Source organism: Rhea americana, unplaced genomic scaffold (assembly GCF_003343005.1).
Source record: "Rhea americana isolate MKP2758 unplaced genomic scaffold, rheAme1 scaffold_4, whole genome shotgun sequence".
NCBI lineage: Eukaryota > Metazoa > Chordata > Aves > Rheiformes > Rheidae > Rhea > Rhea americana.
The window spans coordinates 893154-917607 of record NW_028186534.1 but is presented as its reverse complement, the minus strand read 5'-3'; the positions used below and the strand labels follow the sequence as shown (position 1 = coordinate 917607).

The 24454-nt window shown below is 38.6% G+C and overlaps 1 protein-coding gene and 1 long non-coding RNA gene across 2 annotated transcripts in view; one reads left to right on the top strand and one right to left on the bottom strand.

Annotated features, from left to right (window-relative positions):
• Positions 1-24454, bottom strand: part of PTPRT (protein tyrosine phosphatase receptor type T) — a 458251-nt gene that overhangs the window by 326563 nt on the left and 107234 nt on the right. The window contains exon 2 of the mRNA XM_085313918.1: positions 5663-5788. Coding sequence (XP_085170044.1) covers positions 5663-5788 — 126 coding nt within the window. The remainder of the gene's footprint in view (positions 1-5662; positions 5789-24454) is intronic.
• LOC146590642 (uncharacterized) lies at positions 8968-15849 on the top strand. The gene is made up of 2 exons (XR_014896907.1): positions 8968-9069; positions 15446-15849. It is a non-coding gene; the product is annotated as an uncharacterized LOC146590642 (long non-coding RNA).

The following is a 24454-nucleotide window of genomic DNA, read 5'->3' as shown; positions in this document are numbered from 1 at the left end:
GAAGAAAAAGAGACAACAAATATTTGACCTGTGCACAGACATTCTGTTCTTTGCAAAAGTTAACACTAATTTCACATCAGTGACCTTCTGAATGAAGTTAAGCATAGACATAGCATAGACAGAAGGCTATCACTCACCTTCCTCAAGAGCTATTTCTTAATTATTCATTCACGCTAACTCCATGGTGCCACTCACCACAGAGAGGAAGGTGACACAGGAAAACATTTGATCCATTACACTAACACGAAACTTCRCTCCGTTCAGTGGAGTCAAGCAGAATTTAGCCATCTGGTATCCAAATATACATCATGCCTATGACATTCACCTGCTAAATGGGTAGTTCATGAAGCAACACTAATGATCTCTTCTCTGTTCTTGCTTTCAGCAAGTAGCTCAAAGAGTCCTCCAGCCACTAGAACCAGCAAACATACCCTGTTAGAAAAGGGAAAAGTCCCCAGCCCTCATCTCTGCCGCAACAGAGAAGAAAAATYCTGCCACAGATTTTCAGTGAGGTACTGCAATGCACTGAAGGAAGTGAGGAGCTACACGCGCTCACCAGTTCTTGAGCTGTGTTCACTTCATCGAACCACATAGCTCAGACATGAAAGTAACCTGGCACCCATTTGTGCCTTAACTTTGTCAACTACTATCTCAAAATATCCACCATCAACAGGACTAAGTACAGATTCTTTCTCCAAGTTCACGTAAGGAAAGACTACGCAGCAAATACTGACTGCTTCTTTGAAGGATAAACCTGACCTCTCAGTGTTGCAGCTCCCATKAGGGCTTCATACACAGTAGTAGTTTAATTAGTATCTATTTGATGCTAACTTACCACAGTCTTCTGAAGCAACATAGAACAGTTCAAATCTTTTAGCTCAACTGTAACCAGAGGACGCACAAACACATTATGCATGCCAGTGGACTTCAGAGCCAGTGTTTAACATTAGTTGTCTTCTACTGGAAAATGTCACAGAAATAAACACATAAAAAAACATAAAACTACTTAGTGACATTTTCCATGAGGTTAACAGTAAATCTAACACTGAGGAACGCTGCTGCAGAAAGGCACGTGGCATAACAGCTTGGTATTCAGAGTGGGATCATATTTAATACAATTAAAGTAATTACTCCAATCTAGTCAGCCCTAGCTAGGTCTCCATTGGAGTTAATTAGTAAATGCTGGTAAAACGCTTTGAACATGAAAATGTTAAATACTTTCATTATGAACATTATTCTTGCAACTGCGGCAAGGGCAGACAGGTCCACAGTGCTTGGAGCGCTGCAATGTTGTAACATGAAGAAGRGGGGGGAGGAAGAGCCACTATTTCTGGCTGGCTGGTTTTAACATTTTAACTCAAAACCTTTGCTTGTTGTGCTAACCAAATATTTGCCTCTAAAAATAAAGAAATACGCAGGCCTTTGTATTTGCCACCAAGAAAATATCTTCTGTAATCCAACACAACCTAAACGACAATGTCCATCTCACATTATGAAATGCTGACACATTATGAAAAATTCAGAAGGGAATGAAAGCTGCATGATGTAAATAAAAGAGCAGCAGGAAAAGACCTCTTTGCTGTGGCTTGAATTTCTACAACAGAATTATAGWCTTCTGCCCTGCCAACACTGCACTGCACTGTCATGCAGTGTTGAATTCCTATTTGGTAATACAGTTTTGGACAAATACCCAAAGACAAGAAGAAAAAGTAATGATTGAAGGCATGGGGTAGTGGGAAAGGAATGAGACATTATGAATCAAGAAAGGCAACAGAATCACAGAACGGTTGAGGTTGGAAAGGACCTCTGCAGATCATCTAGACCAACCCCCCTGCTCAGGCAGGGTCACCCATAGCACACTGCCCAGGATCGCGCACAGACGGCTTTTGAGTATCTCCAAGGAAGGAGACTCCATAACCTCTCAGGGCAACCTGTTCCAGTGCTCTGTTATCCTTACAGACTTATCCTTATCTCTAACAGCTATGTAGAAGAGATTATAAAGAGGGCAGTCATTGATTACTCTCTCTAGTAAAAGATGGAGCAAAATGTAATGAGACGAAATTATGGAAGGGAAAATGGGGACTGAGAAACTTTGTAACTCAAATGGTTACTGAAAAAGTAGTCGAGAGGTTGGAAAACACTCATCACTGAGGCTATTCAGSCTCAAATAAACACCTTCCTGTTAATATTCTGTTGTGATCTCTCCTACTATTACGCAAAGAGATGCAACGTGAGTCTCAAAGTCAGTAGAATGGTTACTCACCTTTCATCTCTTTCTGATTTTTGAAATATTTATTCAAAACAACAAACACTTTGGTTATTAATCCCCYAATTGACATTGTTTCCAGCCCTGAGGAATAAATCACAGAATTCATAGAAACAGTTTATTTGCTAGAAATGGTGTAAAACAAATTGTCTATAAACTAGCTTCATTGCTAATAGAGCATTTTAATTGCTCTGTTCAGGGCTTTTTAATTCAAAAAAATCAAGAACAGAAAGTTGTCCCTAGGCAGAGACCTTTGCAGCAGTGTGTTAGTAGACAATTCCACAGCACTACAGACTCAGGCTCTCATTCATGGTACTGACCTCCTTTGAAGAACACTTTGAGATCTAACGATGAAAAGTACTGTAAGAAGTGCTAGATATTATCATTAGTATTCAGGAGGACAGAATTCTGTGGCTTGGTTTAATTCAAAGGGGCCTGCTGGTGCTTATGAAAGCCGACACATTTAGAGAAGAAAATAGCTTTAACGGAAATGTTAATGTAGGCTGACCAGGGTGGGGGGAGGCCCTGCTCTTTGCCAACAGCTCCCAGCAGGTCGCGCTGCAGACTTATTTACTATCAAACCAATCTAATGCCCATTCACCTACTTTTTTTTACCATTTCCACACTCAGGGTTCCACAACATAGTATTTCGTTGTATTCCCTGCTTGAAAAATACGGTTCTGTCTAAAAAACATGTGCATTACTGCTCACCTCCTCAGAACCCTATGCAGCCTTGCCCTCTCATCACTCCTCTCCACGCTGAAGTTTTCCCGGCTAAGGCTGGCCACCAGAAGACAGCTAACTCACCAGCATCTCTTTGTTACCACCTCTTACACCCTGCAGCTCTGCGGATGTACACCCTGCTGCTTTTAGCTGCTGCGGAGAAACTAAACAGGATGGAAATTAAAACTAGAGTACTGCACCAATGGGCGAYAGAAAGATATCTGTGCTTATAGCAGCAGAACGTGCTGTTTACCAGTTTATCCAGCTGGCCTTACCACTAAATGAGTTTTAAGTAAATATCTTTTATTCCTACAAAACGAATTTTCAGTGAGTAACCAATACAAATAAAATGCATTAAAATTCTGTTCAGCAATATAGATTCTCAATAATAGGTCTGGAGTCTCTGCTAGCTTGAGGCAGTCTAATTGATCACGATAATTTACTTCAAGGTTAGTGCAATGTGGACAGTTCTTGAAAGCATGCTTGCTACTGGAGCCATCTGTACGTACTGGCTGCAGTCAATCTTCTYTCCTCTCTTTACCTACCAATTTTGCCTTTTGCTCTACATGAACAGTCCTGCTAATGTGAGGAATTGAGTCATTTCCCCTCATACTCTTTAAAGTCTCTTTAGGTAATATTTCTTTATCAGTATATTCCAGGTGGTTGGCAGCTTCACCTGTTGCATCTTTCAAAGTACACAAAGAAAATTTTCCGTATTTCTTACTGTAGGCCCAATGTTATTAGATTCATAGCTCCTCTGAGATCACTATGAATTTAATTACTAGTGCTACAGGACGAAATGAAAGTACTAAGAGGAAGGCCACATACCTCACTGCATTTTCTTYGGTTAGTAGGAGTATTTCCGAAAGCCTTGCGAAAAAATACATCGTACCATTTTTGTTGTTGGGAGGTTTTTTTGTTTTGTTTGTTTTTTAAACCATGTCATTCTAGCTAGACTATTGTTCACATATGTCATTTTTCCATGGTTCCAGTGAGCTTAGGGCAATAATATACTCTCATACGGTCCCCAGCTGTCTGAAGATAGGCTTACATTAACATTTGGAGTTGACATGAACTCCTCCAGACCAAGCCACGCAAGTCCTTCCATTTATTTCTTGCCTTCCAATTTGCCTCAGTCTTGCATGTGCTTGCTCCTTCACATCATTCTGGGATCAGTTAATTCAAATATCTGTCTTATCTCTCTAGCTAGGTATACTAGTAAAAGGGAGCGTGACACAGAAGGGAGGGCGCTATGGTACTGTGGGAACAAAAATGCCCTCATTAAGAAGGCAACACATCTGGAATGAATACAGCTGAGACCAAAAAATGGTAGTTAATAACTTTCACAATTAGCTTCCTATAGGACATCAGGGCCAGACTGAGTGATACCAGGTTTTACACACTTTGAAAGATCTTGGTCTGAACAGTTTCCAATCAAAGCTGTAACAGAAAAGCTTAACTGACCATTGCTGATGGAGAAACTGCAGTGAGCATGGTGCCTTGCATGCTAGCTTTCTATTGACAACTTTAATATACAGGCACAAAGAGTGGGCTCATCACCAATAGCAACAACAGGCAGATGCTACTCCATCAGATACACACGGTGTCCTTAACAGGCACTGTGCAATTTCACACCTCTTACCACAAGAATTACATGTGTAAAAATACCTGTCGAGCATTACRCATGTTAATTCTGCAACTTAGCTCATGCTCATCAGAGTGCAATGCACTAACTGGAAACAAATCCATCTTCCTTAGAACTGAACTCAAAATCTTAAGTAGCTGGTCAGTTCTGCTTGTCAGTACACAAATAGCTTTACCGGAGCTTGCTCTCTTATTTTAGGTGGTAAATATAGCAGGTAAACTATGATTTTTAGAAAATCTTAGTGTACTTTCTAAAAAAACAAGTCTTTTTTCAATGTGAGCAGAGCACTCCACAGCAATTTAGAAAGGAAAAAAAAATTTATTCCCACATATATAACAGCATAGTGTTAATTTCCTACAAGAAACAAAACTTCCAGAAAAAAAAAAATCATTACTGGGAGTTCTCTAGAGAATATTTCAAACACCTTGTGAAAGACTATATCATTGCATGTTCTCAATATATGTTAGCAACTTAGATATTCTGGTAACTCCCTCTGCGGGARATATTTCTCTTACATATGGAAACATCGGGATCTGAAATCCCAGTACAATAAAACATCGGTTACTGAAGTTATTCTTCTGAAATTTTCTTGTCTTTCTCAGAATTAGAACTTAAAGCAGTCAATTAAGAGCTGAATGCAAACTAGAGGGTTCCTGGAGGTCTCAAAGCTTTATTTTTTCTGACCTCCTGACAAATTGCCTCTGCAGATAAGAGCTCTGTGACCCTCATCCTGAAACATGCCAAGGCTGGTCAAACCTTGGAGCATTTTATTTAAAGCAATCATTTTCTCTCTCTTGAATGTGGAAATAAAATAGAAGTAAAGGATAAAGTGATTTAGTAAAGACATCAAGTGACAGATATTGTAAAGAGCCATCTCACATTTATGAATTCTATTGTCAGATTATTTTGAACATAAAAATCAGTTTCATAGCACTGAATAAAACACTACCTCATATGAGCTGATAGCTGATTTTCACAAATGATAATATTGTTAAGAATTCTGCCCATCATTGAGGTGTCCTACTTACCAGTTGGAACAGCAGGATCCATTGTTGGCTTTTCCCAGGTATTGATTTGCTCCCAGGTAAATCCATTGGTCCCCAAAGCCACACTATAACCGCAGTTACTGTAGTGCTCATCAAACGAACAACCACCTAAAGACAAGAAAAATGAACACATTCTTCTATTAATTATTTTTGTCCCACTATGTTAGTTCACTTACATCAGTATTTTGGATCCAAGTTTCCAAGAAGAAAAAAGTAATAAAAATTTCCAGCATATTAGGCTTTAGGCAGCAGGGAGGAATTGTCTTGAAGCTATCTGAAAAATATTTTTTGACTTTTTTGCCATTTAAATCCTTTGGAAGCCTTTGTTTTCTTCCCTACACACTGCTGTTCCTTAGAGCAGTTAGCTTAATTCAACCTATTGCCTTAAACTTTTACAGTACAGTTGCACACAACAAGCACATACAAGAATATTTCAGTTTAGGTCTCAATAACTGGTACCTAGGTACAGAAACCTTCAAATCAGATATTCAAGGAGGAGGAGGAAGTAACCCATACGGTGAACAGGCAATCACACTTCTACTGTTCTTACAGCAAAATCCTCACTTCTTTTCACTTTTAAACCTTGAATTATTCAAGGCTAGGTTACAACTACCGTAAAGTCCAATTTTCCTTTCAGTCATCTTCTACAGATAACAAAACGAAGCTTCATGTGGCAATGACTCGTCCTCAAGGTCTACAGTACTCTGGAAGCACTTTTGGAAGCCTTCCACTTATGAGAGAATAACAAGGGGRTGGCAATTCCACACATCCCAAGCTGCTAAGTGATCTTCCCTACTGCAATTCCTGCCATATTTGGAAGTGTTTAAGCATCATAAATAATCTGGCAGCTGTCCAAGCATTTGTGACTCGAAAAGAAACCCACAAACAACGGAAAGAAATTCTGTACTACAGCACAGATTTTAGAAACCTGTGTCACACAGACGAATCAGGCAACTTGGGATTAGTCTTAGGGAGAACAATCAGTCCTATGCTGGCGCCCACTACACTGCCTCTGGCACATTCCTCTTCAGCTCTGCTCAAGGTGGGCTGCCAAACCCACAGAAAAGGCAGCCTAGGTCCTTGGGCCCAGACCTTAACCACGCCAACAGCAGCTCTGCACTGCTGCAGTATTCTCTCTCAGAAAAGCAACGATAACTTTTCTGCGTTGATATTAGTCCTCCAAAGTCAACTGGACACATCTAACACTTCTGGAGTTGAAAGGACTCAGCAGTGCTCAAGGCTACACTAACTTGTTCTGCCAGCCAAACTGCCAATTGCTCTTGACACTAATCAGAGAATTAGATGCACAGAGATGTCCGTGACTCTTCACTCCTTCCCACAGGCTGTGCTCTCTGAACATCCACAACAAACAGCTGGAACACAAGTGACCTGTGGCTCCTCTGCAATAAGCGTCACCCAACACAGCGACAGTTAGGCCTTCTTCAGTGTTCACTTCTACTTTTTGATTCTCTAGCTCCCAAGAAAGCCCAAACCTGTCTCAGYCCCATGGAATGCTTAATAAATAACAAGCCCAAATACACGTCCAGTCATTATCTTCATCAAGCCCTTATTCTAGTAAAGGACTTTATGTGTACTCTAACTGCAACTAGTTCTCCAGTAAGATCTACAAAACTTAACACAAGCAACTTATTTCTTAAAYTTAATCAAGTATTTACTAGAGGGATTTGTAGGATAAAGTACCTGACACCCAAAAATACCAAGTTGCTGAAGAGAAGTTTAATTGAAGCTTGTCCTAAAATATTAATAGCAATTCACTTTTGATATATAATTGATAGACTCTATATATTTTATAGATCTGACTATAGCAGCTTTTATGACTCCTACAACTTTGGCCATCTCTGTCTCAGCAGAGTTCCCTCCAAGTATTTCTGAAGCTTCAATACTTCTAAAAATTTTGATCTTTTCCCTTATATTTGTACTCATTAAAMTTTCGTGGCTGCTGAAATAAGCAGGACTACACATTAGCCGTTTCCCTAATTGTTTTACAACATTTAGGTAAAAAAGAGATTGTAAATAAACACTGGGATCAAGCCAGACAAACTTACAAAAGCCTCGTGCAYGCAGAGAAAAAAGGTTCTGCTATGAAGTCTCCAAAGACAAACAAGAGAAGGCAACAAAACATGGGGTTCAGTCCTTACTTAAGAGAGAATGATTGCTGCTATCTTGCCATCATCAGGTAGCAGGTTATTTCACCCATGAGAAAGTAGATAAAATAGGAGGAGAAACTGAGAAGGGAATACAGCAAAAGCTTCGTGAGGTTCTCCCACAAAGATGCGATATCTGAGGAAGCTTGGAAGTGCCATATCTGAAAGTCAAAGWTGACCTTGTAGTAAGATACTTGGATTGGCTAAGAAAGGTAAGGATAAACTGTGAAGAGCCTTGAAAGTAGCAGAAAGATCCCTGCATTTCTAAAAAGTTAGTGGAGGAATCTACAAATGCTCAGTGACAAGCAATAAACTAGAAAGATTAACTTACCAGAAGCAACAAAATTGGAAATTGGAAAGGTGAATTTGCAGGGAACTATGATGGGGAGAAAAAGCTCAAGTCAAATTTAAAGGCATAGGCACGCATACTGGCTGCACAAGAAGCACGGAAAGGTTGGATCTTGGATCTCAAAACAAAAAAAGCCTCTGGCTATGTTCGGCCACCATACGGGTCAGAAGAGAGCAAAATTAAAAGTAAAGACTCCTGATGCAAGCCATACTCACTGTGAGCGGAAAGCCTACAACTTTTCTCTTAGCGCAGTCTAATACCGAACACACTACATCATGTAACAAGAAAGGAACTTCAGAAAGCACAAGGAATCAATCCCGTCAGCAGGAATATTGCAGAATCTGGGGCAATAGCGTTCTTTGTTTGTGTCGGCACGTGGTTTCAGGTCCCAGCTTTTTTGCAGAAAGAGAGAGACAAGATATTACAGCTGCAATCACAGGTCACTGAGCCATATTCAGAAATATTAAATATTAAAAAATCCCATGCCAACTTCAGCTCAGGAATTCAGGGTCTCCCGTGCTTTTCAAAAATGCAAACGCCTATTCCTAACTGGAAATGCAGCCTCCGAGTCCAGTCATACCTATTTCCCGTACTGTTTCCTAAAATAGAAATCCAGCAGGCTAAGCCACACTCAGTTGCATCATCGCACCACCTCTGCTATCAGGTCACGTCTCGGTGACAGCTCTGCCACCGTGCCACTTCCAACCAAACAGGACTCGCYCTACCCTGCAGCAGGGCGGCTCGCCAGGGCCAGCAGCACGCACGACTGGGAAACGCGCAGGGACCAGCTCTGATAAAGGCATCTGAGACAGACCACTCTGAAGACCACCAAACTCTAAAAGCTCCAGCCTGCATTTAAGGAAGATAACCTAAAGGTATGAGAGGGAAGAATCTGGCAGAGGGAGAACCAACCATAATGCTTTCTCTGCAGAGTTTTGTAGCCCCACTAGATTAAAGTGCTCTTTTGTTCAAGTGGATGCTCAGAAAAGTAAGCGCATAAGTAAGGCAGCAAGGGAACACAGGATACGGGTACGTTTGATGTCTAATTAAGAGCAGTGTCACTTCCCTTGCGCAGGTATTCACAGTGCTAACACGATGACGTCGCGTGATCCACTCTGCGCCACACAATTATCTAGCAGCAAGATCCTTGGACATTCAGTTTGTCTCCACTAATGAATTTCAGGTTAATCTGCAAAGGCATTAATAGATTTTAACATTCATTTAAGTGGGAATAGTAAGTCCGAAACAGGAAGGCAGGCTAAAACCAGCAGACATTATTTTCACTGTCAGCGCAAGCTTATTACTTGGAATCTCTTAAGACAACATGTCACCTGTGTGRATATCTAAACGTGAGCTACATCTAAATATGCTGGAATAAAGGGTGGAGGGGGAGGAAAGGGTAAGGTCCCTCTTAATGCATAATCATCCATCACCGAACCGTAACTGCTTGGCAGCAGAACAGGGCTATTCATTAGTAAACAGAAAAAAAAAATCACAAATCTAGAGAAAAAGATACTATATGATGAATTGAAGATACCTGGTTTGCATGTTACAGTTTTAGCCACAAAGGAGTCACAAAGGAGCTTTGAGAAAAACATTCAACAATAACTGAAACAGAATTCTCTGTCTTCATTAGTCATTAACAAGGGTGAGGACCTTAGGAAGCAAAGGYGAACCTTGGAAATCTATCAATCAGCTAAAAACTAGTAGTGTAAAAATGGAGTTGCTAAAATGGGGCAAAAAGAAATGACGATGACTTTGATGGTGTCAGATAACGCATGTGGTGTTGAGCCTTCCTTTTCACAAAATGAAACTCAAACAAGAAAAAAAAAAATCCTTCCCTGCCTGGAAAGGGTCATTCCGAAGCAAATACTGGCTCAATGCAGGAAGGATAAAACATCCCTTGTTTTACACTGCAGGCTCATAACAATGCCACCGCTCATCTGAGTGATGCTAATTAATCTTGAACAGACCTATCATCAGTTACTGAGTCTTGCCCCTGGATTAAATGTAAACCAGCCTTGCAGAAATTGAATGCCTCCTTTGAATATATAATTGAATTTGCAGAAGTGTGTGCCAGGGGGGTGTTTAAATAAGTGCACAAATATGATAAAAAGGACTTCATGCCATTATATCTAATTCAGTAAGCAAAAATAATGGCAGGGCATGTTCCAATTAGCGTTTGATTTATTTATTTTAACAAATCCAATTAGTAGAATGTTTTATAAAGTCATCCAATGTCAAACTCTCATGGACTCGCTACATAAAAACAATACTTCTAAAAAGGAATAAAGAAATATACTGATGTGAGAAAGCTCATTCTTCATCCTGTGTTTTTTAGTACCCACAGAAAACACAGCATCAGACATAATTTGATCAAACATCTTCAATATCCCCAAGATGAAGGAGATGGAGAAGAGAGCAAGAACCTCAACAATCTCATTCCTCCCACTCCAGGTCTCTCTTCTGCAAGAAGCAAATAGTTACACGCACAGTTTTGTTTTTTCAAGTGGAGATTACAAAAGCACATATAATTCCAACATTTTTTTCCTGGAACATCACTTTTGAAATCCTCTTACAAGAGCTGACATTTAGTCCTTTAGCTTAGACTTTTTTAGCCTCACAAAACATGAAGAGAGCAGAAGAAACAAATGTTATAATAAAGAGGTTGGGCTTACCAACTATAAAACCTCCAGAAGTCAGACCACCACTCTCTCTGATCCTTCTTCTTTTTTTTTTTTTTTTTAAATGATGCTCATGTTTACAGAGCAACTTCTATTGTAGGAAGTAGTTATTGTACAGAAATTTCTAACTCATTTTTCAGACTCTAAACTCCAGACAGCATTAGAAACCTTACCGTATACTGTTATGGGGGTGGAAGAGAGAATAAAAATGTAAAGCTTGTGCTAAGTAGCTTTGTTTAAGATGGTATAAATCTTTTTAAGTGATACTGAGGTTTCCACTCCTAGGAAGAGTAAAGCTTTGCATGCCTTCTACTCCATCCAGAAATACCAACTGACATCAGAAACATACATACAAGCAGCCCAAAACGCTAAGTTTAACCAAAAAGCAGATTGCACGGACAAAACCTATTTCTAACTACTACTGTCTAGCAAACTCAGCTCTCAGATATCATACTGAAGAGACAGACAAGTACGAAGGGACTGGAAGAGGGCACTTGTCACTTAGGATGTCATTAGTTTTAAGTGTAACACATTGGAAGCAGTATGTTTTGTGGAGCCTTTGCTGTCTGCATAGTACAGGCTAGGAAGTTTCAGAAAGGTCAGCAGTAACTGGGTATTTCATTTCTCAGGAAATCATCCTTTTGCCATCATCTTGTTACCAGTCTGCTGTTATAACTGAGCAAATTCAACTGATACTTTAGCATCTTATTAATCTATTCATTTCATATTCCCGTATTTCCCAGGGAAAAAGGTGTCTGCAAAAGAACAGAGATCATTATTGAGACAAAGAGCAGCACATGTGCCGCTGCATATTAAAACTCAGACTCCATGAGGACGAGAAAGATGTTATAACTACCCAAATGGCAGAAAAATCTTTGATCAAGTTTTGTGCCTCATTAGTCACCAGAAAATCTACACTGGAGAGAAACCAAGGAATGGATGCCCTAGCGTATAATAAGGTATGAACTCCAGCTTAAGCATTCGTAGTATCTTTTCTCTTACGTGAATTCTTTAAGAATTGAATTCAGAACTAGCATAAATTCAGCTAAGTCACTCAACCATGAAATACAAATCCACTAAAAATCAGGCTTTCCACTTCCAGTGCTCACAGGAGCACTTCTCTCAAGGTATTCCGATGACTCAGGTTTTAGAAGCAAGCATCAATGATTACTCTGTGCCTCCAACACATTCCTGTATGTGATTTAGGTTCTGCTGCAAGCACGACGACTTTTGCTGATTTTCTGCTGCAAATATTAGTACTTAACTTGCAGTCCAAGGATGATGCATCTGCCACATGGAGGTTCCGTTTGCTTTTCTTTCTATATTATTTTTAAACTTAGTATTATTAGATTTTGATACAAGGTTTTATCTACTCTGAAGGGTGCTAGTTCTCTGAGACATTACTAACAAATACCTGGCTTAGAAAGATACATGGATTAAGGTTTTTTTTTTTTTCAACCTTTGAAAAAATTGAGTGTAGCCCAGAAAAGCTCTTAAACTGCAGACTGTGATGGCCCTAAAGTAGACTAAACGTTGGATATTTTGCATGAAGATGCTTTCAAGTGCTATCAACCTACTAAGGAAGACTACCGTACTAAGGATATACATTTTTGGAAGCCTTTTCCAAATTCATATTTCAATAAAATTGCTATCTTTACAAGTTTAATATTACACATCCTTTTCCACACAAACTGCGTCTAGCTTATGATCATAGTTTACACAGACATATCTGCATGGATATAACTACTGGTTGTACTTCCCTTGCATAGGAATCTTACTATATTCAAAATATTTTTAGGACTGAATAAGTGGCCATCTATGTTCTTTCGTGATGAGCCTCACTAATAATATACCTACCTTAGTTTAATCCTGTGAAAGAAATAGATTGAATAGCATCTAGCACAGACCCATTTTGTCTTCCCAGCAGCAGCACAGGGGTTTTTTTTCAGCACCTCTTCGAAGACATTTTGGTCTTCAATGTGGAGTAGAGTCTGCCAAAATTTATCAGTTATCTAGACTCCTGTTATATAGGGGAAAAGCATTTAAGGTATATTTGCTAGGTTAAACTAAGTTTAATTCTTAAATTCATTATTGCAGGTTTCTCTCTTTGCAAAAGCTTGCCCATATGCGTCTCAATTTGAGTGCTAGACCAGCTCCTACGTTCATTACTAATTCTGCACTTCATAATCCATCAAGGATCAGTGGAATCACTCTGAAGTATCCTAGGAGTACAACTAACACTAAATGGCATTTGTTCAAATTTATACATCCAAACCAAGGGTGACTCATCTAACTCCACTTGCCAGAACGCGTGTCCTTTATCTAATACCAAGAATATCTTTTCGCTTCTGACTGCTTAGCTGTCATTATTTCAATAGCTTCATATTAGCATTTTATTGCTCTATTAAAATGCATATATCTATACAAATCCATAATCCCACTGGATTTTTTCCAGCTATAGAACCAATTCAGTTTATACACCATGTCTTTTCACAGAATACTAACTTTTTATACAAAGTTTAGTTTAAGACTGCTGAAACATACTTCCTGTATGTTAAGAGCTTTCTTACTTGCCTAGCCCCATGTAATGGAATTTGTAAAATTAACATAGGTTTTAGAAAACATGGGATAACATGGGATATTATTAAACTGACATTCCTCATTTGCTTAAAAAAAAAAATCTTCTACCTAATCAAATCTTTTAAATCCAGTAGTTGGATACCTTTCCAGCCCTGACACAAGCTCCAAGTTCCTCCTGTACTCAGAATATGCTGAAAAGAATCACCCCCTTTTTTTTTWAAAAAAATATATATATACATATATATATACACACACACACACACAAATTCATAGCATGCACTTGCCTTTATTCTTACAGCCTAAATATAAGATATGCCTTACTTTGTTTAAACTTCTGCTTCTTATGTTACAGGACCCCCCCTTTTTTTTGTTAGAATAATGCCGGTTTGTATTCCAAAATCCAGCTTAAATGATTAGCCATGTTTGCTGAAGTTGCATTTAGSTCTGCGCTTATTAAATTACAATCATCTGTGGGCAATCATTACTCCAACAAAAGGAAGTACTGTTATTTTCCCATCCTTCAAGCATCTTTAGTCTCCTGGGTCTAATTGTTCAGTATTCCTTGACAGGATTACCAAACATTACATTTACAGTGCATTTTGACTAAATTCTACATCATCTAATGCCCTGGAATCTTAATCAGTTGCTACTCTCCATTGACTTCACTTCAGCATTTTGCCATGTCACATGGAATAGCTTATCCACATTGTACAGTCACTTAAATCACATTTAACTTCTCTTAACCACTAATGCAACAACAAAACAAAGTCTGGAGATAGCTATTTATCAATTATTACATATTCCATAAATAAGCCTATCCTTTCTCTTAATAAGCTTTTATATGAACTGCAAAGCAATGTGTTTGAATTTTAAGCAAGAAGCTATCATTAGCTGATTCATATTACCTTTGACAATGAAGAGAAGAGTGTTTCAGAAGTACAATTTCAGGAATTCCTAAACAATCTAAGCATCTGCTTTCATCTTTTTCCTGTCTTTGAGCAACTGTTCCTGCAGCACTGCTGGGGCTTCTGGTTTGGAGAAGCTCTTTGTGTTTGAGATTTTTCTCTTAAGAATTCAGCATCAGAAACCACGAAGATGGTAGCTTAAATGACGGTAGGAAGCTTGGTTTATCGCAACTCTAGTGAGTACGGCACAAAATTAAGTATCAACTTGGTTGTAATTGGACATAATTAGAACGTATTTTTTATCTCCCTCAAGGAAGAAATTAAGTGCTTTGGAGGCCGGCGTTTTCAGAAGCATTCCAATAGCTCAACTCTCTTCCCAAATGAAATCCACAAACACACCATCCACTCATCCATCCACCCACAACCTAGTTAGTTCCTGTTCTGCTTCCAAAAGGAAAGCCCAGAAATTCAGTTGCTTTCTTGTAGGAGGAGACTTATGTGGCAAGTTGATTCTTAGTAAACAAATCAATTTTTATTTAAATCGGTTTGGAAGAATAAAGCCAACTAAGGCTCCAGCATTGCGCAGCTCTCCAAAGACTGATCCTCGATATTTCAGAGATGGCATTCTTAATGTGTAGCAGCTCAACTGTATACTGGTTGAGTATCAGAACTATAGCTAAGAAGATAGACATACCCATTCCTGAGCATCAGCAAATAAAACCTAATTGGCTAATACAATGGTAATAACGTGCAATGAGTGCTGGAATTGGTGTATCTTGTAAAATTTAATAATGTGGTTATTGGAAGCTATTTCCAGCTGGTGGCTGTATAAATAATTTTTATTGAGGTCTAACAAGTGTAATGGCTCCAAATTTGTACATGTCTTAGATTGAGGTTCACAAAATATGCTCTTGCTTGTTGCTGGCACCTACTGTTTCAAATTACATATAAGGTGTCATGTCTAGGATACTTAGAAACGTGCATTTTAAACTGTTTTCTGTTAAAATGTGATCTTCATTTAATGTGCAAAGAGCAAGTCGATCCCTGAAACGACAGTGGTTAATGGGCTGTTTTGTTTTCAGGTACCCTGGATCAGGCTGTCGGCAGGAGGGCAAAGGCTCAAAGATGACCTTGCAGAATTTGGTCGGATGGCTGAGGCACTAACATTCAGCTACATTCAAACTCTGATATCTGGCTGGGGTTTTTTTGAGAAGGGGGAGCATTTCTCTTATGCTTTTTCTCCCTTCATATTCCTAGGTACATCATTTGCACTGCAACATATAAGAGGTTTTGCAAAATCACGGAAGTGGAGCAAACAGAGAGCACTAGAAGCCTTGCTCTCCTCTACAGCACATTGTAAACATCGAAATGATGGGAAAATTTGCTTACTTTTAGCTTCCAGAGTCCTCTGTGTAAGTTCCTTGCCCACAGAGCAGAACATAGCGTAAATATGTGGCGAAAATAAACAGATCTCTACCTAACAGCACATATGAATTCTTGAAAACACATATAGCACCTTTTCTGGTTAACCAGCTTTCCTTCTAAGGTATGCAAGCATATACGAAAAAGTGCCTAATTATAGCTATGAATCTTCCACTTAAAATACATGACCCACAGCACACACTTAGGAGAGCCCAAACTGCTATGCTCTAAACACTGTATTAGTTAAGGATAGCAGGTGAATGGAGAGAAAAGTTAGGACAGCACTAATACAAATGCAGTTATTTCTTTAGAAAAATTTCATTTCATTTATTCCATTTAAAAAGAGGTCATATCCAGTAGTTTAATGATAATGATGATGATGATAATTTGTCAAGGGCCAGTCTGCTAAATCATTATATAGTTGAGAACAAACCAAAAATGTTTCTGCTATTCTCTTTTCTTCCAGTTCCCCCACCTCAATTACACTTCTTAGTCTTTAAAAGCATTTTTTAATAAAAAAAAAAATTAGCTTCCTGAACCCCATCTCTTGTAGCACATCTCTCTGTTCAACATATCGCTTTGGAGCCTCCTCAGCCAGCCGCAGCCAGTGACAAATCGTGGGCGATCTAAATGTGATCATCAGCTGCGTCTCACTGAGACGGTCCCCCTTGGCCAGCACCAGCAGCTTACCTCCCCGAGGGGGGCAAACGATCACCTGCAATTAACAGGTGGCAAACTATTCCATGTTATCTGCTCAGGTTCTTGATTTTACAGAAAGTAATTTCAAACTGTAAAATGAACTCATTTTCAAAATTTTATGGTCATTATGCACTTCATTTAGAAGCAGACTGAAACCGTACAGTCAACACTGTAAAGAACTTGACTGGTAGCAAAAGCAGAACAAAATAATTCCTTGTCCAACTCCCTTGTCCAAGACCTTTTTCCTTTCTCAAGTCCATTTTGAGACTAACATTTACAATATACTATATTACATTTACTATATTTCAAAAGTATTATTTAAGAAAGATTTACTGAATTTCCCAGGATCTGTTTTTAACTGACAACACGTCAATATTAAACTGCCCTTACAGTAGCCTGTGCAGCTACTGTAACATCTTTGATATAACACTAAAATAAAACTCTGGAAGTTCTGTCAACAAACTTCATATTGTTATTCCTAATACTGAAATAATCTGGGCGCAGAGGTGTAATTCCAAAGCACAAAAAGCTCATTTGCTAGAAATCTACTTCTGGGAATAAGTTCTTAACAGCAACTTAAAATTTGCTTAAAGGACTTCTCTAAACAGCAAGAAGTTGAATGATACATTCTGTGTAGAGTAGACCTTGTGCATGATGTTGTTTTACCAATGTCCGCATAAAGCRCTGTCAGATGCATCTCCACTTGATTTCTACATCTGTAAATGAACTTATGAGTGTAGCTCGCACACTGTTTAATGGCACAGGAAACTTCAACATTAAAATGTTGTCACTGGTAATGCATGCCAAGTGCCACAGGTGAAGGTGCAGATCTTTAATTTCTAAAGCTATGAAAAGACTTCAGAAATTATATACTCAGTTAAAGCTCAGTATAAAATTTCTAATAAACTACTCAGTTAAAGCTGAGCATAAAATTTCTAATAAACTCAGTGTTCTTTAATAACAATTTTACACAGGTCATTGTAATTTTAAAATGTCTATGCAAGAATCTGATTCATTAAATACTTCAGAAGATTGTGATCATATTAATTCAGAAATTAGATTCAGTGTCTGATCAACTGAATTAGCATTAAATATACTTATCCAATTACAGCCATGTTTCAATTATATCGACACTTAGTTAACAACCACACGTTGGCACTGCAGCCAGAAATACAAGACAGACCAAGAGAGCACTACTCCCCTTTAGTGTTTGCCCTAGTGTCCTTCTCTTAATCTGAGGAAACCTAGAACTTTGAAAACCTTCAGGTACAAGCTTTAGCACRCTGCATAAAAGATACTAATAGCACGAATAAAACAAATTATTCAGGCATCCCCCGCTAACTATCCACGCACTTCGTAGACTCTTAGAAGTTATGCTATCAGCCCTTACTTTTTCTCCTAGGGTTTCCCTCCTACCATCTAACCAGCACAGATCTAGGACCRTGGAGACGCTTCACGTGGCCAACTTAAAAATATACAAATGACTGAAGCACTCAGATCGAAGGTCAGGCTACTGTAGCAGATAAAGGCTAAAAAAATTCAAGAACAGGACAARTACATAGAGCACTCTTCCTGAAATACCTTCCCAGCTTCAAACAACGCTCACTCCAATAGCGGAGGTGGTATCTCTGTGCCTCTGATGAACTGGCTGCTCTTTGCTTGAAGCTGTCCAACCTTCCCCCAAATCTACACACACTTCTGGAATCTGTAACCTCTTGYGACTACAACTTCTACAGGTCAGCCATTCCGATAGCTTCTGGCTGGCTGGGGACAGCTAGAAACACAGAGGGTATTTTTGCCCAAGTACAAGGCCAAACAAGCACGSGACAGTGGGACTTTACGAACAGAGATCCAATCTGCCACATGTGCAGAGCTAACACTCTTGTCATGAGAAAGGGATCAGGTATAGAGCCTTCCCATGCAAGTGACAGCACTTGCTGCGCTGTACCCGGGAGGCGTAAAGGCTTTAAATCATGTCCTACGCTTTGGGCAAGATGGACTTCTCGCTAAGCTATCAACCTGCAGCACTTTTTTCTTCCAAGGCACTGTCTCACAAGGAAACAGTAGTGGAATATAGGACTACACYGTAGCAATTTCAGATTATTTTAAAATTAGATAATGAATAAAAATCTGAAGAGAATGCCCCAGCTGGAATAAGAATGTAATTTAACTGCATCTGAAAACACTCATCTGTGATAAAACCTAATACAATTTCCCAGAACTGTGACTACAATTAACATAAACCAGGAAAAGCAATATCTAACTAACAGTTATGATTTTATTAGCATAAAAAAAATAACGAGAAACAAGGTGAGGGGACACGGATTTGAATGTTAAGTTTATACCAGACAGAATCATATCAGTTTTGTTTTGTTTTACTGAAATCTTTCCCCTTTCCAGTCTAGTTTTTCTAAGGAGATACTATCCATCCGCAAATCATCTGCGCTCAAATGTGGGACAAGCAAGAATATTGACTTACTATACGTATTTGACCTGACTTAGTTAAACCACTAACTTCTGAAACACTGTTGCACTTTAGTGATCCTACTCCTCTCAAAATCACTGAGGCTCAGTTGTCTTTGCGGTGAGATGTCTCACGTACACTGATTTAATTGCCACAACGTTCTGATGGAGTAAGAGTTACAAGAACACAGAATTTGATTATGCTTAACTCTGAAAACAGGAAAATGAAAATATGAGCTAATATAAGTTATTACAAAGTGACCTGCTCCTTCTTGGAGCTGACAGCAGCCACTGGGAACACTGCACTAAAGATGACAGCAAGAAATGAAGGACTATGAGGAGATGCTACTGTTTGAGCTGCATGCCACAAATACAAATTACAACATACCATCTATCAACAGATGATCCAGTTATCTGAGTAACTTCACCTACACAGAATAAGAAAAAAGCTAGGCATGCTTAAGAGAGCTATTGCCAGCGACATGAGATCGCTATATAACACCCTATTGTCTTGGGAATATCCTCAGGGATCATCATGTCATGGCATTCTCACGTTGACAGGAAGAACCGCAGCGGTGCAGATGGAGCGTGGCCGAGGGGGAAACACTGGTCAGCAGTTGCGAGTCCGAACCCAGACTTGTGCTTTAGCAAAAGTTCTCAGGCTGTCCTACAGTGATTTTCCCACCTCAAAGAAGTACCTTGGCTTAAAACGCACACAGTTTTGAGAATGGCACTCACACTCCTGCAACAGACTATGTTATCTAGCAAACCTAACAGTTGCAAACTGAAAAATAAAAACATATATACCTGCATACTCAGAGACACCGAAAAACTGAGTTACCCTTGCCAGTGGAAAATGCCGAAATCACTGCAGCTTGTCCTTGGAACTTTTCCTACCTGTTACTGTTCTTATGAAACAGCAGGTTCTAAGAGGAGATTTCTGGACCAATGACTAAAATTATAACTTCATGATTAGTAGGTTTTTTTTTTTTTTTTCTCCCCTCCGTCAAATTTGGAGTGGTCAGAGCATTCTGGGGTTTCCTTTTCTCCCTCTCCAGGTAGATTTTTAAGCAACAAATTCCTAGCCTTTGTTACACTAGATTGAACAAGCTACACTCTTTGGTCTCCTCACAGAAAAAGTTCTCAATTTTGCAATAATTCTCACAGCCCTTCTTTGCATTTGTCATGGATTGAATTAATAATTCTTCCAAAAAGAATACTTGAGCTGTACAGAATATTTCAGTGGTTTTTATATGAGTGGTTTTGCTCTATATGAGCAAATCTCACAAACTGATCTCAATCTCCTTTTATTAATGCTCCAACATCTTTCTTGCGACTTTCAACTCATTTCCCATCTTAAAGCAAAAAATCTAATTAGTCCCTAGACGTATGACCTTGCAAACTATAATACTAAGTTATATCCCATTTCTGCTTTACCATGTTTCAATCTTAATTCTGGTCTGATTATTCCAATATCCAACTCTGTGCCRTTGACCACCTGTATTAGCACATTCCCAGTCTTTATGTTGGGGCCTCAGTGAAAAAATTAAGTTGGATCTCAAGAATTATCTTTGCACTTTAGTTAACCTCCCTTCTATCTGATGCAGTGGAAATAACGCTAAAAGTTAGTAACACTCAGGTTAGCCCTAGACTCACTCACTYAGCTGATTTCTCATGTAGTAAGATGTTATGAAACCCGAGTTAGATCTACCACATTACCTCTTCATCTGGAGACCTTCCYTAGCACTGTATCTCCAAATCTTCAATAACTTTAGTAAAACCTTGTCAGATAGTATGTCCATGTGCTAATTTCTTCATAAAGTCTATCTTTTAGGATCTACGTGAGTGTGTTCTAAAACATCTACAATCTAATTTAAACTTTTATCTGCCCTTAACGATTAATAAGATTCAGTAGTGAAGGCAAGAATTTTACCAGCTTAGTACAAATTTCATCTGTTATTCATCCAGTTCCATGCACTTTATGATATTAAAAAGGCTATTTGATTCTGTATCTTAAAGTCAGTGGAATATAATGCTGGAACTGCTTAAATTAGATAATCATTTAATAGAATCTGATTTCCAATACGGTCAAATTTATAGGGCATTTAATAGATAGGAAAGCGATAATGAGAAAGATATGATTGAGTATATCAACTTTAAAATCCTTCCTTTAACAAGTTTCCTTTTGACTTTCTCAAACTTGAAGTTACTATTTTGACACAAAACATCAATGACTTAAAGTTACACCCACTAGTGAAAGTGCTTACGAGCTAGTGCAAGCTTACTTTTTCCTTTCAATGAGTCTTGGGAGAATTTCACGATATTGATATGCATTATGTTTATAAACCTTGCTGATTCTTACCCTGGCTTGGAAAAAAAGCCTATAGAGAGAGACATATATTCACATACACACATACCATTTGTATTTTTAATTATATATTTTTTTTATTAGTGTGTACACACACATACACCTAAGTGATCAGAGCCTCTTCGATGCTTCTAGTACYTTAAATTTCTGCTACATGTAAAATACAGCGAGTTTACTCATGATCTGCATCATGATTTGGACTGGCAGCAATCATGGTGTTACCTTTACAGGGTGAAAAGCCACACAAGCAGACAGTGGGTATCAAGAGCTGTTTTCTGTGCAAGGTGGACAACAGGTCACTCTTCCTGCATGCTGAGGATGAGAAGGCTCAGGGTTTGGTTGGGAAGCAGGCAAGCCCCAGATGCTTTTGTTGAAAACATTAGGTATACATCTTGTTTTATAAGGCAATAACCTGGTACCATAGGATCTGTAAAATATGCTTTAAGGGACCTGGAAAAAGCACAGCAGAACAACTGAGTTCCTACTTAAGACTGTTAYTAAACATCAAAAAAACACACTATCATTGTCCTATACTAGTACAAGTAAACCTTCAAATACTCATTACTACTTCAACAGCCATGCATCAACTCAAAGTAAAAGCATGATCTGTTAGCTTTTCCATATATTCTGGTCCACACTGTATGTACAATTCAGAGGCAGAGCTGTCACTCTGGATAGTAAATTCATAACTGCTTGTTAGACACTGATGGAGGCAGGAAAGGTTTTAAACTACTATAAACATAAAATTTACCATTAGCAATTAAAAAATGGAAAGTATGTATGTCTGGTAGGGGAGTTTGTATGGTATATTGTATCATTTTTCATTTAGCTTAGCGTATTTCTAGGCTCTAGCAAAGGTCACTTAATTCTACTTATCAGCACGTGATTTTCTCAACCAAAAAGACTTCATCTGATTTTTGTGGGCTTTGTGGTCTTCATGAACTCAAATTCTTACATATACTAACCACTGTCAAAKGTATGGTATGTTAAAAAGGATGCCAAGAAATACATAAAACATTACTGAGCTATTCTTTACCATTTTTATTATTATTGAAGTGTTTTGTATGAGGTCATGTTTTTTGAGTGACTTCTGAAGCATGATCTGCCTCAAACCCCACAGAACACTGGCATGTAAAACACACAGTAGAATTATAAATAATTGTACCTTTTAATGTTTTAAATTGTTAAAATTGCTGCCTTTCATCAGCAGCATTTTGGGGTGAGTATAGTGTGTCTTCCAAGAGTCTTAAATCTTTGATTAAGGTATCAATCAGTTTTTTTCCCCAAAAAACACTCCTCTCAAAATGGATATTCACCCTTTTTCATTTTGCCAGAGACAAAAACTACACCCAGCTGAAATATGCAACTCTCCATGTACTTGTATTATCATAGCACCCAAGAGACCTACATGATAGCCAGAATCTGAACAAATTCATGTTATTGTGCTAAAATCTTTTATTTCTTTGGAATCTGCAGTACACTGTGTGGTATAAAGTCCACACAGAGAATCAGTAATGGATTCCCTAGATGCACAAGAGTTTTATATTCGCAATGTACTGCGAGGCTGAGAGTTTAAGATTAATACCATGAGTCTAAATACTAGTCTAAGATTTGTTGCTAGCCTGGCACTGATTTACCTGCTTAAACTTGTGTTTTCTATAGGTTGATCAGAAGGCCACTACAGGAAGCCCTAGCGAGAAGGGCACACTTGGAAGAGGAATGTGAAGGATTACAGACCATCCAACTATTGGTGTATAAAATCAACAGTTTAGAAGCAACACAAGCCAAAAACAGTCTCCTTTGGTTACATGCTCTCCGCTAGACTTTTAGGACAGAAGATTTTCCACCTGGGTCTTCCAAGAACTGCCTGTAGTTTTGTGAAGTTTTCTTCAGCAGGAAGTTAACTAAATTTACCCTTGAAGACCTAATCTAATAATCATTTAGTACAAGACTGGTCTTCATGACCTTTCTAGCTTTTTCTAGCATCTTTACATAACATAGTCTTTAAAGAATTTTTACAAGAGAAATTCTTAGAATTGCTGCAACATTGCCTTAACTAACACCATCTTCTAGACAATTTTTTTTTCTCCCACTTTTAGAACTGTACATACCCTTTGTATTGGAAGTTGTCCCTTTTCAAAAGGGAAGCTGCCTTTACATTCCTAGTAATAATTAGGATGTATTATTTAAACAGCACATGCAGGACAAGATAGATAGAAAAAAAGTAATAATCTTGACACAGCAATATTCACATTCCTGCACYGGGGCTACAGACAGCACCATGGCATCACTATGCCAGAAACATCTAACAACCAATGAGCCATTATGTGCAAATGCTAGAGCAGCTCTTCTCTGAAATTATATCCCAACGAGTGGCCCCCTAGAGCTGTTGCATTATGGTAATAAATTCATGCAACATTTAGATTGGTCAAATACATTTTCATGACTAATGCATGGGATACTTGTAACGAAGTCTCTGTTTGATGCATGAACTCCACTTTTTAGAACAAGGACCCAACAAATTAGTACCTACTACTTCCTAAGACAAGTAAAAAGCTTTCAGCATTTATATACCCAACCTTATCTTTGACCTCCCACCAGCAAGCCAATCTCTGTCAGGAACTTGTCACGGTTTCTTAAATGCCAGGCTCCAAACGTTTGCTTTGATTACTTCCGCCTCAGCTGCCTCGCTGTGCAAGGAGGCAGACTGTAGGTGGACTGACGGCTCTCAAATAAAACAAAASAAAAACTTCAAGACTTGTATCGCTCCTTTTGCTACTACATCTACATAGATTTTTACCTAATTTAAGTCATTAAGTATTATACTTTCTCTACATAACAGTCCTGAAATTGTTCTTACTCAAGTAAGACATACGCTCGCTTGCTCTGAAAAACACAWAAGGCTCGGAAAAAGCTCGCCTGCCAAAGCTCATACTACCACCATCCATATCTACCTATCTATTCAGAGACAGCTTACAAGAGTAATGTTCTACTTTCAGCACTGCTACTCCTGGAAAACAAGAAAGTAATGGATACACTCTCCCTCGAGGTCCAAAATGTTCACCATACAACAGCAACCGGGCACTTTCAAGATAAATATTGCTTTTGAAGAAAAGGTTATTGCTTTTTTTTTTTTTTT